This window comes from Lissotriton vulgaris, chromosome 3_1 (genome assembly GCF_964263255.1).
Source record: "Lissotriton vulgaris chromosome 3_1, aLisVul1.2, whole genome shotgun sequence".
NCBI classification, from domain to species: Eukaryota; Metazoa; Chordata; class Amphibia; order Caudata; family Salamandridae; genus Lissotriton; species Lissotriton vulgaris.
Window position 1 is genome coordinate 87268530 of NC_141689.1, and position 13335 is coordinate 87281864.

Below are 13335 nucleotides of genomic sequence, written 5' to 3' on the forward strand. Positions count from 1 at the left end.
GCATTGGCTAGGCAAAACCTAAAAAAGTATCTGTTAAATCAGCCCATATACAAGCAAGGAGCCTCGTGCTGATGAACAGCCTTCCAAAGCGGACCCCTGGCAGCTTCTGCCCATCGGCTCAGAGGAAGGCGGCGAGGTACCGACGGACAGAGCGGTGCTTCCCTCGAATCCTGAGCCGTTGCCAGGCGAGGCGCAGCCTTCCACTTTGTCTACAATGTGACATACAACAACTGCGGAATCAGATGACACCTAAAGGATCCAGGTGATCTCCACTAAGGTCGCAGATTAATACTTGTAGTCACTTTTTATTATTTCTCACTATTGCAGTAGCTTAAGTTTAAGATAGGTCCTGATGAATGCAACGGACTCTGTGGTCCATCAATTGCAGAAACATGTTGACCAATACATCTGGGTGAATATTTGTTTAATTTACCCCACTGCTTTTTAAACATTGGAGGAGCGAGCAAAACACGGAATAAAGTAATTTTTTTGCCCTCTCACCCAATTTTAGTTTCACGTTTCACTCTCACTACATGCACTGCACATTCAGTCACTCTCACTTTTGTTTCCAGCTTCTAAATAGCCTGTGAGACTCAGACCATCAAGGACGGCATCAGTAACATCAGAGGTTTAACATCTCCTCCACTGTGCCTGTTCCTAACAAATGGCTATACAGGAATCCCAAATGATGAAGGGCGGTTCCGAGTGGTGACTGATGGGTACCCTGTTAAGGATCACAAGGTGCCCACCTAATCTTACAAACACATAGATGTAAGTGCACTCACATACTGTAAGTAGTACCACATTTCTTTCTTTTTTAGACCCGGTGACATTATTTGTATTTTTAGTCTGAAAGGGAACATGTCACTGCTAGGTCTCTAAATTCCCTGTAGGCCCCCCCCCCCACCCTATTTTGTCGAGCTTCTGCGGAGGTTCATTTTGCAGAGGGTCTTTCCAGTGTGTGTTTTGTGTCTGAGTTGTTTGTTGACCTCCTGTACATGAGGGTTTATGGCAAAAACATGCTTTTCTAACCTTTTCTGACAGATGCATTGCTGTCTGGTTCAGCATTATTTTGTATCCCCACGGCAAACCCCGCCACAAACCGAAATGAAAGCGGCCTCCTGTGTTCATGGAGGGAGCTACTTTAGTAGTGGTTATTTGCAGATACTGATAGGCGCATGTTCAGGAGCTGGAGAAGGAGGCGGGGCAGGACCCCACCCAACTCATCTTCACATTCACACACCAATAGGACGGCATCCCTCACATGCCATAAAGCATTGACATTCCAGACTGTTAAGCAGCTGGCCTCGAGTCGAGGGGCTCAGAAGAAATAACCCCCCACACATCTCCCTCATGTCCAATCCATGCACACTGAGATGTGGAAGCAAGATCCAACAAACACCGTCTCCTTCTCGTATTGCCTCGCTCGCTTGGTTATTTATTTATTTCTGGCTCCCAGCTCAACAAACATGACTCCTGTGCTCTGTCTGTGACTGTCATGGTGGTAGGACTCTTTTGTAGTGAATAGCAGATACTCCTGTCAATAAAAATGGTCTATTCCAGAGGTAAATAAATTCCATGACTCTTGAAGACCACTCTTCTGGATTACTGCCAGTGATAAGTTTACCATCAGTGGTAAACAATACTGACGCCATAACTGCTTTAAATGCTGGAGTGATGTGTTGTTTTAGTATTATTTGTACCACAAGCAGATATTACAACTGTCGGTATTGCATGTCACTATAATACAGAATGGAATTACCACAGGATTACTAAACAGTAAGCTGAAAAAGGTTTTTAAAAAAGTGGTAAGTTACCACCAGAGGTATGTCACTGGGTAAAAATGATTATAAACAATCTGGAGAGCTGCAGGAGATCCAGAAATCCAAATACTCAGTCTGATTGCCCGGCACTAGGGCCAAGATCAGGCGGATCTGCAGCGGAGCCCTGGACAGCAGGCGCGAACCCTAGGGTACCATGCCAGGTCATTCACAGGAGACAAGTGAGGGTTTGTGTGGCATAGAGACACGCAATGTAGACCAAGCGTGTGGGGCGGTTTCACCCCACAACCCAGTGGCACAGCAAACATAATATTCCAAAATCATCTGAACCCACCACGAGTTTTCAATAAGCTATTCTGTGCTGAATTCATCTGGTCGCCTCTCTACGATGTCATGCCACGTGGATGTGGCCCTGCTGGTTCACTCTCTTCTAATGCTCTGAATGTGTCCACCCGGCCTCGTTAAAGAACACGATGGAAAAGCATCTGTGAGTGACATCCTGGGGAGAGCGTCTTCTGGCAGGGACGTGCTCACAGGTAGAGTTCAGGAAGAGATCTGAATGATAGATCAGAGTTCACAAGCGAGGGGGTTCAGCCTGAATGGGATGAGACATGATGAATGGGCTTCGTTCTAGAGTGGCTAAAGTTCAGAACGATTAGAAGAGGTGAAATGGACCGGAGGAAGGAGGCTCGGGCTGAGAAGCATCAGAGGAGAAGGGGTACAAAGAATGAGCGGCCTAAGCAGCAAACAGGAGGAGATTGAGACTATGGGATAAATACCCCTGAGGGCAGAAAGGTTCATGTAACTTGAGGGAGACATGTACATTCTTGTTGAGGAGGGATCGGGAAGGAACGGTCAACACAGGTAACACAAAGTACATAGATTGTTGTGCACATTATTTCGAGGTGAACAAATTGTAAATTATTTTTGCAACACAAATGTAACATTTATGAGAGTAATGTTCACTAAAAACATTTTTACTGAGAATACTTGTTCATTTACAGTAAGCCTGACGAAGGGCCTGTGATTTTGCCCGAAATGCATTGGGTTCAATAAAAGAACACTGCTTCGAACCAACCTGCTTTTCCATCGTGTTCTTTGTGGTTTTTTAGGTTTCGCTGCAAAAAGCTGCTGCAAGCAGCTTTTGCAGGAGAAATCTATTGAGTTACAGTATGTGACTCTGGAACCTGCCCTCTGTTTCATTGGCTAGCTCCATAAATGGAGGCTAGCCATTGGAACAGAGAGGCGTCCGTCATGGCCGGACCAGATTCGGGGGCGTTCCCGAGAATTTTTGGCTTTTGGCTACGCTACGTCAGCCAAAAGCCGGGAACGCCCCCGAATCTGGTCCGGCCGGGCCGTGCTTGCTGCTGTCCTGCCTTCCTCCGTGTCCCTCCTCCCGCCGTCCCCCCTCCCCTCGCTGTCCTGTGCACATTTCCCGCCGTCCGTGTCCTCTCCCGCCGTCCGTGTCCTCTCCCGCCCCCCTCGTCCTCTCCCGCCCACCCCCGCTGAATCAGAAAAGCCCATTGGTCACTGCTCGATTGTCCTATTGGCTAATCCGACTCTGCCCCATAGAATTCTACAGCGTACAACCTCATAACCGAGAGTATGCCGCCTGGCCGCAGGGACTGACATATTATGCAGTGCTCCCTCCTCCAGTTACGGCCTCAGTGACTGCCTGCTAAAACCTGGGGCACTAGATGGGAGGCACCCTCTCCGACTTTGGGAAGCGAGATGCAGTAAATGCACTCCAGGTTCTTTGACCTGTAAGGTTATTGAGCGGCTGCTATGTAGATGATGTATTGAGTCCATTTGTGCCAGTCCTTTGCGAGACACTGTTGCCAGGGCTGGTGTGGTCTCTTCATCCACGTGGGCACTGAAGGTGCGTGGGGGCAGTACCAGTGCAGCAGGGACGCAAGTCCTTTTCCTCCTCAGCGCTCATTGGGGGCGGGACCACCACATGCAGGTTACTTGGCACTGCTTGTCGTGTATGGGTCTACAGCAGCCTTCGTAGCACTGCGGGCCGTGACTTCCTTGCGGGCTCTGTGTGTAAGGCCGCAGTGGGGGTGACATTAATGCTGGCTGCAGCAGGTCTGATCTACACTCACCTCTCCTGCAGGCACTGCAGGAGGGAGGTGGCTTCTCCCCTTTCGCAGTGAGGATCGACAACATGGAAGCACCTCAAGCGCGGTGTTGGCTGTGACGCTTTATTGCTCTCAGTGGCTGTAGTGCTAGGAGCAGGTGTGGGGTACCCTTGACACAGGCTACACTTCTCCCCATGAGGAACAGCAGACTGTAATTTGATCCATCACTTCCAAACCAAACCCTGAGAGTTCGGTAAATTATTTCCTTGCGATGTTACCAGGCAGTTTACAAGCTCCCAAAAAAATAACTGTAAACGTGAAGCCGCCCTCGGGTGTCGTCAAACGCCCCCACCCCCCATCCAGACTCTGGTAAAAAGAAACCTTGCTAACACTAATCACACCTACGCTATTAGGGGCCCCTGGGCCCCTAGAGAGGTCTGGTCTATGCCCCTCCTCCAACCTGAAGCGCTCTATAGCGCCTCGTTCCCTGCTCCTCCTTCTCTGCGCACAGAAACCCCCTGATACCACCGCCCTAGGGGGGCCGCCCTCTTTACCTCGGTCCCTTCCCCGTCTCCCTGTCTTCGCCTCTGAAAGTGCCTTGAACGTGGGCATCGAGGCACTACAGACACATCATGAATAGACTTACATGAGGTGGGCGCCGCCGCTGCGCGGGCCGGGCCCCCGGGTCTGCTCGCCCATCCGTCCCAGGTGAGAACGGCAGGAGGTCCCTCTGGGTCCGGGGCTGGTGGCAGCTGACTGCCAGCATCCGATGCCAGCCCTGGCAGGCGGCACCTGGCTCAGGTGTCACCGCTGCATTATTCATGCGCACGACTGTCTGTGGTCCCAGGGGGGGGGGCCCTTGAGCGGGCAGGGAGGGGCGATGAGCGCCTGCAGAACACACCTTCACAGCAGCAGGACCCGGGGACACCGGGGCACAGATTTATGGGCACTTTGTGATGGGTTTGTGTCACAAAAGTGCAAAGTGTTGCTTTGGTATTTACTGGAAGGTAGCGCTATGTTCTGCTTTACCTCAAGGGGGCGCTCCCCGGGTGGTACACAGCCGTTCCCATGCAACTACCCGGGATTTTTCACTCAAATCGCTTTCTACCACAAAAGGGGAAAACAGGCATTTGCGTCAAAAAATTCACCTACCTCCAGGAAGGGGTGACGTTTTCTCACAACGTTTTTTAAGATTGTATGTGCTCTGTAAAGTGCTACACACATTAAACGTTAGAATAACTTGTTCCTATGTCTTACTATTTTGTACGGGAGCAGGGCCCAATGCAAAGGCTAGTCTAGACATCACGCACAACGGCCAGGGGCGGTGGAAGTACCACAGGAGGGGGGGGGGGGGGGGGCTGTACATATAGAATCCTTGGTATGTTGGTGTAAACACAGAAACAAAGGACATGGACTCATCAAGTCTCTCTGATGCCTTTGCGATCCCATCTGTGTGTGCATGGACAAATATAAGCCAACATTACCAAATCAGGTCAAGCATCACACCTTCCTAAAAGGATCCTAAATAATCCAATCTCGTGCAGCTAGTAACTGCACAGAAAATGATCATTATGCACTAAATCAGTGTGCTGCATGGCCAACTACAGCAGCAGAAATCTGTTCTCATCCGAATCATGACGCACACTGAGCTGGGCATTCAAAACCAGAGTTTACCTCTGTGTAATAAATTGCCCAAGGGGTGACCAGCATGCAGCTGGGTGAGCTCTTCTGATGTGACTGGATGGCCACTGTGATATTTGTGCACATCGCCACTGCTTGACCCAGCCGAGGTTTTACACAATTAAAACTTTGTGATGGATGCTTGAGGTCTGGATATTCTGGTATGAAACAGAACTGGCTGCAAATTGTATTTATATCACACTTACCACACACAAGGCTTTGAAGCACTTTGCGGCATGTAGGATGCTACTCTGGAACTCAAAGCTGGAGGTAAATAGATAGAGGACTAGTAATAAGCGCTTCCTTTTCCTTGTAGGATTAGTTGCTTTAAGTTTGTGTTCTCGGGGGTCTCATGCTTTTAATTTTGTGTTAAAAAACCGGATAGGGTAAGTGAAGTGGATTAGTAATGGGAAGAGGTTTTTGGGAGTGGTGGGCATGCATGATTGCTGGTTGGATGGACTGAGGAATGTGGTGACCTTTTGACAAAGCCAATGATCTGCTTTATGTATAGTGATGTGGTGACTCCTCCCGCCCTCGACAATGCCAACAGGCCTGCTTTTATAGACTGATGTTTGGACATTTGACAAAGCCAGGATCTGTGCCGCATTTAAAAGCATGGATCCCAGTTGCCTGTTTGCTACGAACAAGTTATGATTTCTCACGAGTGAACAGTGACTCAGACTGTTGCCAATTAAATGAGAGGCACCAGCGACTTTTCTTAAATGCATGGACTATTTCACATGCAAACAGGAGAGACTAGTTACGATTTGATTTGTCACGAGAGTAAGAGAACAAGTGCCCAAGGCCCAGAGAACACCACAGACCTCAGAGAGAAAGAAAGAGCAAGGGAGAATGAAAAGGGAAGAAAGAAAAAGAGAAAGAAAGCAAAGTAGTAGAAGAAACACCGGCCTCCACTAATCATCTAGCACAGTAAGCAAGTAAGGACACCGTGGGCTTCTATAGACAGGCAATGAAGAACAAACAAGACAAACACCACAGTGTAAATGCTACATGCAATCAAATGGGCACCTAGTACCATACAGAATGTGTTACATTACAAAAGGAAGAGAAACTCCACTATTAAAATTTAATTCTCAGAGTTGTAGATGCCAATTCCACATTTCAAATCCAATGAAGATTCACAGCTAAGATCACAACGATGTCCAGTAATCATAAACCTTTAGACCTAAACGCATTTTCCACCAAAATCTCCTAAAAATCATCCAACATTATATAATCTCCAGAAAGTTCTAGTCACAACCTATCAAGACTTTTTTGCTCTGCGAGTATGGATCCTACAGAGTACGCCAAAGCATACAATGTACAAAACAAATGGAGACATTGATGCTCAACAGTCATCTGATATGGTCCATTCTGTGCACATGCCAGTACACAATCCCAAATTCCAACATGTGACCTCTTTAAATGGTAAACAACGCAGACACTGCAGCAGTGTTGAAGGACTCTACACAAATTGACCTCCAGTTGCAACTGTGAAACACCACATTTTGGGCGCATTGCCAGCTAAACATTTGCAGCAGTGATTTAAGTGAAATAAAACAAATACTTTTCACATACGTGCACTTTCCGTAACAAATTAGAGCCCAACTTATGTTTCAACAAATATAAACAAATACTATGGAGAATTGTAGAACAGAGCCAAATTAGGTCAAAACAATTGCAGGACCACCACCAGAAGTGCCCATTGTATAGGGTAATTGAGGACCTTCACTGGAAGCAGCTAAAGTCAACCACTTCTTTCATCCCATTAGGTTGTGTACAATCCAAATGGTCCACACAGAACACTACAAAAGGTAAGAATAGGACTGACCCGCCATTCTCTGTTGCACACCGCGCTTCCAACATTACATTATGGAATTACACAGCACAAACGCCTCAGGTCTGTGGTACACAGTCCATAAAACAAGCATTAAAGAACTAAATAATCCACAATCCTTGGTCAGTGCAACATCCCCAAGTCTCACTGGGAAAGACAAAGAACTGATAGATGCAATGTTTGAATTAATCTCAGCCACTAGTAATTGCTCTTTACAATGCAATGGTTTTGCCTTTGTTAAAGTTAGAGCTATTGGCATTGCTCTTGACATTATTTTTATTTTATTTATGTTTTGTTTTAACATAAATACATGGCATTGTCATTTACAATGCCACTAGCTTTATCTCTCGCAAATGACAGACAAAAACACCCACACACAGCCCCCCACACACACAGCCACACAAAGCCCCCCCACACACAGCCACACAAAGCCCCCCACACACACAGCCACACAAAGCCCCCCCCACACACAGCCACACAAAGCCCCCCACACACACCCACACAGAGCACTCTACACACACTTACACAGCACAAGCAGGCAACAGGGGCACACGGAGGCACAAGCAGGCAACAGGGTCACGAAAACGGAGGCACAAGCAGGCAACAGGGTCACGAAAACGGAGGCACAAGCAGGCGACAGGGGCACGAAAACGGAGGCACAAGCAGGCAATAGGGGCACGAAAAAGGAGGCACAAGCAGGCGACAAGGGCACGAAAACGGAGGCACAAGCAGGCAACAGGGGCACACGGAGGCACAAGCAGGCAACAGGGGCACGAAAACGGAGGCACAAGCAGGCACACGGAGGCACAAGCAGGCAACAGGGGCACACAGAGGCACAAGCAGGCAACAGGGGCACACAGAGGCACAAGCAGGCAACAGGGGCACACGGAGGCACAAGCAAGCAACAGGGGCACACGGAGGCAACTGCAGGCAGGACACTACCGGGCTGTGCCTTGGGACTGAGGACGCCGTGAAAATGGGGCATGTTATAGCGCCATAATTCTGTGAGTACTGACCCCCCTCCTTAAGGTGTGGAGCTCTCGGCACTGACCACTCGGATGCCCGTAGCACAGGACACTGGTGGGCGTCATCACTGTACCAGCCCTCTCTTGGAAACTGGGAGCCCCGGCTCATGCTGCTCTGCGGGGACAGGGTAGGTGGACAAATTCTGTCCGGGCAGCGGACGAGGGTGCGGCAGGCCTGCTGTTGCCCGGATCCTCCTGCTGAATACTGTGAGGAGCGAGGGAGCTCCGAGTGTGTGTGTGCGGCTGGTTGTGTGTGTGTGCGGCTGGCTGTGTGTGTGTGTGTGTGCGGCTGGCTGTGTGTGTGTGCGCGGCTGGCTGTGTGTGCGTGGCTGGCTGTGTGTGTGTGCGCGGCTGGCTGTGTGTTTGCGCACGGCTGGCTGTGTGTGTGTGCGCGGCTGGCTGTGTGTGTGTGCGGCTGGCTCTGTGTGTGTGCGCGGCTGGCTCTGTGTGTGTGCGTGGCTGGCTCTGTGTGTGTGGGTGGCTGGCTCTGTGTGTGTGTGTGTGTGGCTGGCTCTGTGAGTGTGTGTGTGTGCGCGGCTGGCTCTGTGTGTGTGTGTGTGACTCTGTGTGTATGTGTGGGTGCAAATGCAATAGGTTTCACATTTGCGAGAGATTAAGCTATTGCCATTGTATATGACAATGACATTTATTTATCTCTTTCCAAAACCAACACATAAATACAAATGTTGTCATTTACAATGCCAATAGCTCTAACTTTTCCAAAGGCGAAACCATTGCATTGTAAATGCTTGTTTTTATATAGCGCTAGAATCGACTCCCGGAGGAGTATCTCCGCGCTTCGACCGCTGGGGAACCCGTCCTGGCTCACCCTGAGAGATGGTCCCTAATTGGTATCTCTAAGGTGCGACCAAGCATCCTCAGCAGTCTGGGGGGGGGGGCGTTGTGAAGATGAGGCAAGCTAATGCCCAGAGTTGCCGAGTGTGGTCCCTGACTTGAGTAGGCACTGAGGCGAGAATTATCGAGCCCGCTGACCCTGGTCCACGACCCTGCCGCGTCGGGAATCGAACCCTGGTCCCGGGCCGTCCTCTGCTTACGGGTCTGCCGCCTCTAACCAGTGAGCCACACCACTCCACATAACGAGGCCGGGTGGACACATTCAGAGCATTAGAAGAGAGTGAAACAGCAGGGCCACATCCACGTGGCATGACATCAAAGAGAGGTGACCGGATGAGTTCAGCACAGAATAGCTTATTGAAAACTCATGGAATGTTCTGATGATTGTGGAATATTATGTTTGCTGTGCCACTGGGTTGTGGGGTGAAACCGCCCCACACGCTTGATCTACATTAAGACGCGTGCCATAGGGCAAGGCACGCACCAGTGATGAGCGCGCTGTTGTTAAGGACAAAGTATGTAACGGATTAACTTGGAGTAAATTCGGTGTGCATCCACCCCCCTTGATTGATAGAGACACGCAAGATATTTTAGGCCAATAGGCAGAGTTTGTTTGTCTCATTGTAATATTTCAACCACAAACAAATGAATAACAGTGAACACGAAACATGAATTAGATAAAAGAAGAAAATGAAATTGGACATGCCATGCCTTTCAAGGCCAGAAGAACATCCCTGAGCTGCAGAAGGTGTTCAGTATTATGCATCTTTAAAAAGGTTATTCCTTGAAATATCAATGTGATGTGGCATTTTTTTAAATGATATTCCCTCTTAACTTTAAAGAGACTGAGGGCCCAGCGAGGGTACAGTCAAGGAGATCTCCCCATGGGCGTGTCGAGCGAGTGGTGTGACCACACGCCTTGGAGCAGGAGACATTTATATGCCATAACAATCACTGGTGAATTGGCAGGTGTAGTGTTTCTGATATTAGGAGGGGCTGTGGGGGTTGGGCCGGACATCACTTGCCAAGTTGGTGAGAAAGCAGGGTGTTGGGAGACTGACCAGGCTCCCTATTACAGTTCAGTTTCTGCAGAACTTTTCAAGGGTTTTAGAAGAATGTTGTTATTCTGGTTTTGAAATGTTTGTAAAGAAGTTGTGCGTGGTTTGGCTATATGTCTGGGAAGATATCACACCCTCTACGGTTGCGTTGTCAGAGGGCTTGAAGAGATGAGAAGCACAGTTAAGGCATGATGTGCTGGGCATTTGCTTGCGCAAACCAGAACTGGCCAAATAGGTTGGGACTTTGGGTTACCGTATGAGAAGTAGTTAGAGATGTGTTATGCCCTTTATGTTTCAGTATTTATTCGAGTATCACTACAGCATATCGATGGGTATTCCCATCTACTAACTTCATCATCACTATAAAGAACATTTTCATGAAGCTCCTAGCCTGCCCCCTTTGCCCCTTTCCATAGCGCTCTCCTCTTCCTTAGCAAGCCCCTCAAAAATCTGCTCCAAACTGAGCCACTCCTCTACCCTTAAACACAGCTCTGTACCTTGCTGCTCCCACTTACTCTGTACCTTCATCTCCCCCACCCTTCTGTCGACTCCATGCTGCTCTCCTAGGTTGAGTGCCGTGCTCAACTGCACTCTCTTAAAATCACATTCTGAATAGTTTGAATAATTGACTGCTAGGCTCCAAAGTCTTGTAAATTCTCTACACTAGACTATTCTCAGTTTCTCCATCCCCTTCACCGCCATAGTTTGCATACACAGCTGTCAATAATACATGATTTGTGATCTCCAGTAACCAAGTATGGCCTGTTTTGCTGCTAGCAGTAAGTGAGATATTCATTTTCCTTCTCTGGTATAGAGCAGGTACACCCCTTCAGATGGACCAACCAATAGAATTACCCATAATGGCTTTGCCAGTTCCTTGACTTTTACGTTGCATACTCCAACTAGTATTTAGTTCAATAAATGCTTTAGAGTATGGCACAGCCCCAATATATAGGTGTGTGCATATTTTTTTCTCAACATCCTTGCCAATATTTGTCATTTTGCGATTGGTCAAATCTGCAGACCCTCTCTGACGCATAGTACCACGTACGTAGACTCTTGAGTAGCGTTTCTCTTCACCTCGTGTGTTGTGAAGATGGTCAACTTCTTCCTTATATCTCAATTGCCATCTAGGGTTTAGAAAAGTTTTTCCATGCCAATGGTTACCTCAACACCTCCTTTGTGATTTAGTAGCTTGTTAGGAGGGATGCAGCACGTCTCTTATTGTCCTTTTGTAGAAGCATTGTGTCAAACTTTGTTAGTTTCCTGTTGATTCCCTCCCTCTTTTCTAGGTCCAGTCCCCCAATATCTGATCTCAAGGTACATGAATCTTGCTCTTTCCAGGAGGCAACCTTATGCTCTCACTCTTTCAAAGGGTTTGATCAGCCCACCTCTCAACATTGTATGCCCTTTAGAAGCAAGCAGATTGTTACGGTGAGACCAGAGCTTCCGAATAATGTTTTTGACGCTTTCATCAGCATTTCAGCTGTTGAGACATATGTGGTGTGCGTTATGGAGGCTGCCATATCCACAGGACGACTGTGCAACACATTCTTTCCGAATTGGTTCTGTGACTGAGGCTGACAGTTTGGGATCTCCCAGGTCAGGCACTGGGCACATTGGGACATGGATGTTGAATTGTTGCAGGAAATATTAGATCTTATGGGTTTTCTGTTCATGATTTCTGTTGTGTAATGTTTGTTTTTTGTCTGTTACTTGCAGGTTGTGTTCCTGGGCCGACATTGAAACGGAATTCCATTTGGATCGTGGGCCATTCATATATTGAATTGGCAGCTAAACATGCAGAAACCAGGCCTTTTGGACGACTGCTGGGTCTAGATGGACGAAGGACTACAGTTCTATGGCGGGGCCTGAGAGGCATGAGATGGGGTCAGCTGCTACCAACGTTGGCCGAGTTGTTCATTAGCAGAGGTTCTCCTGATATTTTAGTCGTTCACCTTGGTGAAAATGATTTAGTTCAGCTCCCCGGCATAGCGCTTACAAAAGCAATTAAAGTAGATTTGTCATGTTTGAGAAGAGTGTGGCCTGGTACGCACATTGTATGGACAGAGCTGGTTCAGAAGGGAGTTTGGAAAGGAGCAAAGAACCCAACAGCGATTGACAAGGCGAGACGAAAGGTTAATCATGAGATAACAGGCTTTTGCACGAAGGAAGGATTTGGAGTGATAAAACATGCTGACATTTCCTACAAGAATTTTACATTGTTTAGGTCAGACGGAGAGTTTTTGTCGATTACAGGGAATGAATGTTATTTGAATGGGTTGCGGAATGTGATCTTAGAAAGGTTTGATTGTTTAAGGGATTAAGAAAAATGCTACTAGTTGTATTTTATGCGTTTTGTTATTGGTAATTTTTGTTAATAGCTATGTGGGAAGGGCGGGAAAACACCCTTTTAGGGATTTCCTGGTTGGCGGGTATCTTTTTGAGTATAGAACAGCCATTGGATTATTACTGACTAGGCAAATCCATCTCAAAAGGGGATTGAGTAGGAGATAGTTGTTCAGCTTTGACATTTTGTTGAGGAAGGGAAAAAGGTTGGGGCAAGGAGTCTAAGGAGTGGGTAAGAAGACATGCATTTGGAAAGGACAGGGAGAGGTGTAGAGAGCTTACATTGCAGAATCTGGGTTGTGTTTGGGGCTTCGGGGGGGTTCTTTTGTTGCCAGGGAGTCTTAAGGATGATTTTCCTTTTTTATATAAAGGTTTCATGCATTTTAGAGTTTTTTTTATTATGCTGTTGTAATTGTTTTCTACTGGTATTCACTATTAACAAATGCAGGCCTGTCCTATTAAAGTATCATTTTCACCTCCTGTTTGTGGTCTGTGGTTATTGGCCGTGCCTCGCCCAATCTGGTGGAGTGAAGTAAATGAGGTTAGGGAAATAGGTATTGGGTGTGGCTTGGTTAAGAGCTGTAGAATGCTCCATGGGATTGGATCGCCTCTTTCTCATACCGCTGTGCTCCTTTCGGGCTGGTTAGGGAGTTTCTTGTAAACAAACCA

The 13335-nt window shown here is 47.8% G+C and overlaps 1 protein-coding gene across 1 annotated transcript in view; it reads left to right on the plus strand.

Moving 5' to 3' along the window:
- The window catches only part of LOC147726003 (uncharacterized), a 618497-nt gene extending 605350 nt beyond the window's left edge, over window positions 1–13147 (plus strand). Inside the window, exon 5 of the mRNA XM_086960124.1 lies at window positions 12040–13147. Within this exon, the coding sequence (XP_086816250.1) occupies window positions 12040–12644 (605 nt within the window). The 3' untranslated portion in view covers window positions 12645–13147. The remainder of the gene's footprint in view (window positions 1–12039) is intronic.
- The last annotated feature ends 188 nt before the right edge of the window (window positions 13148–13335 follow it).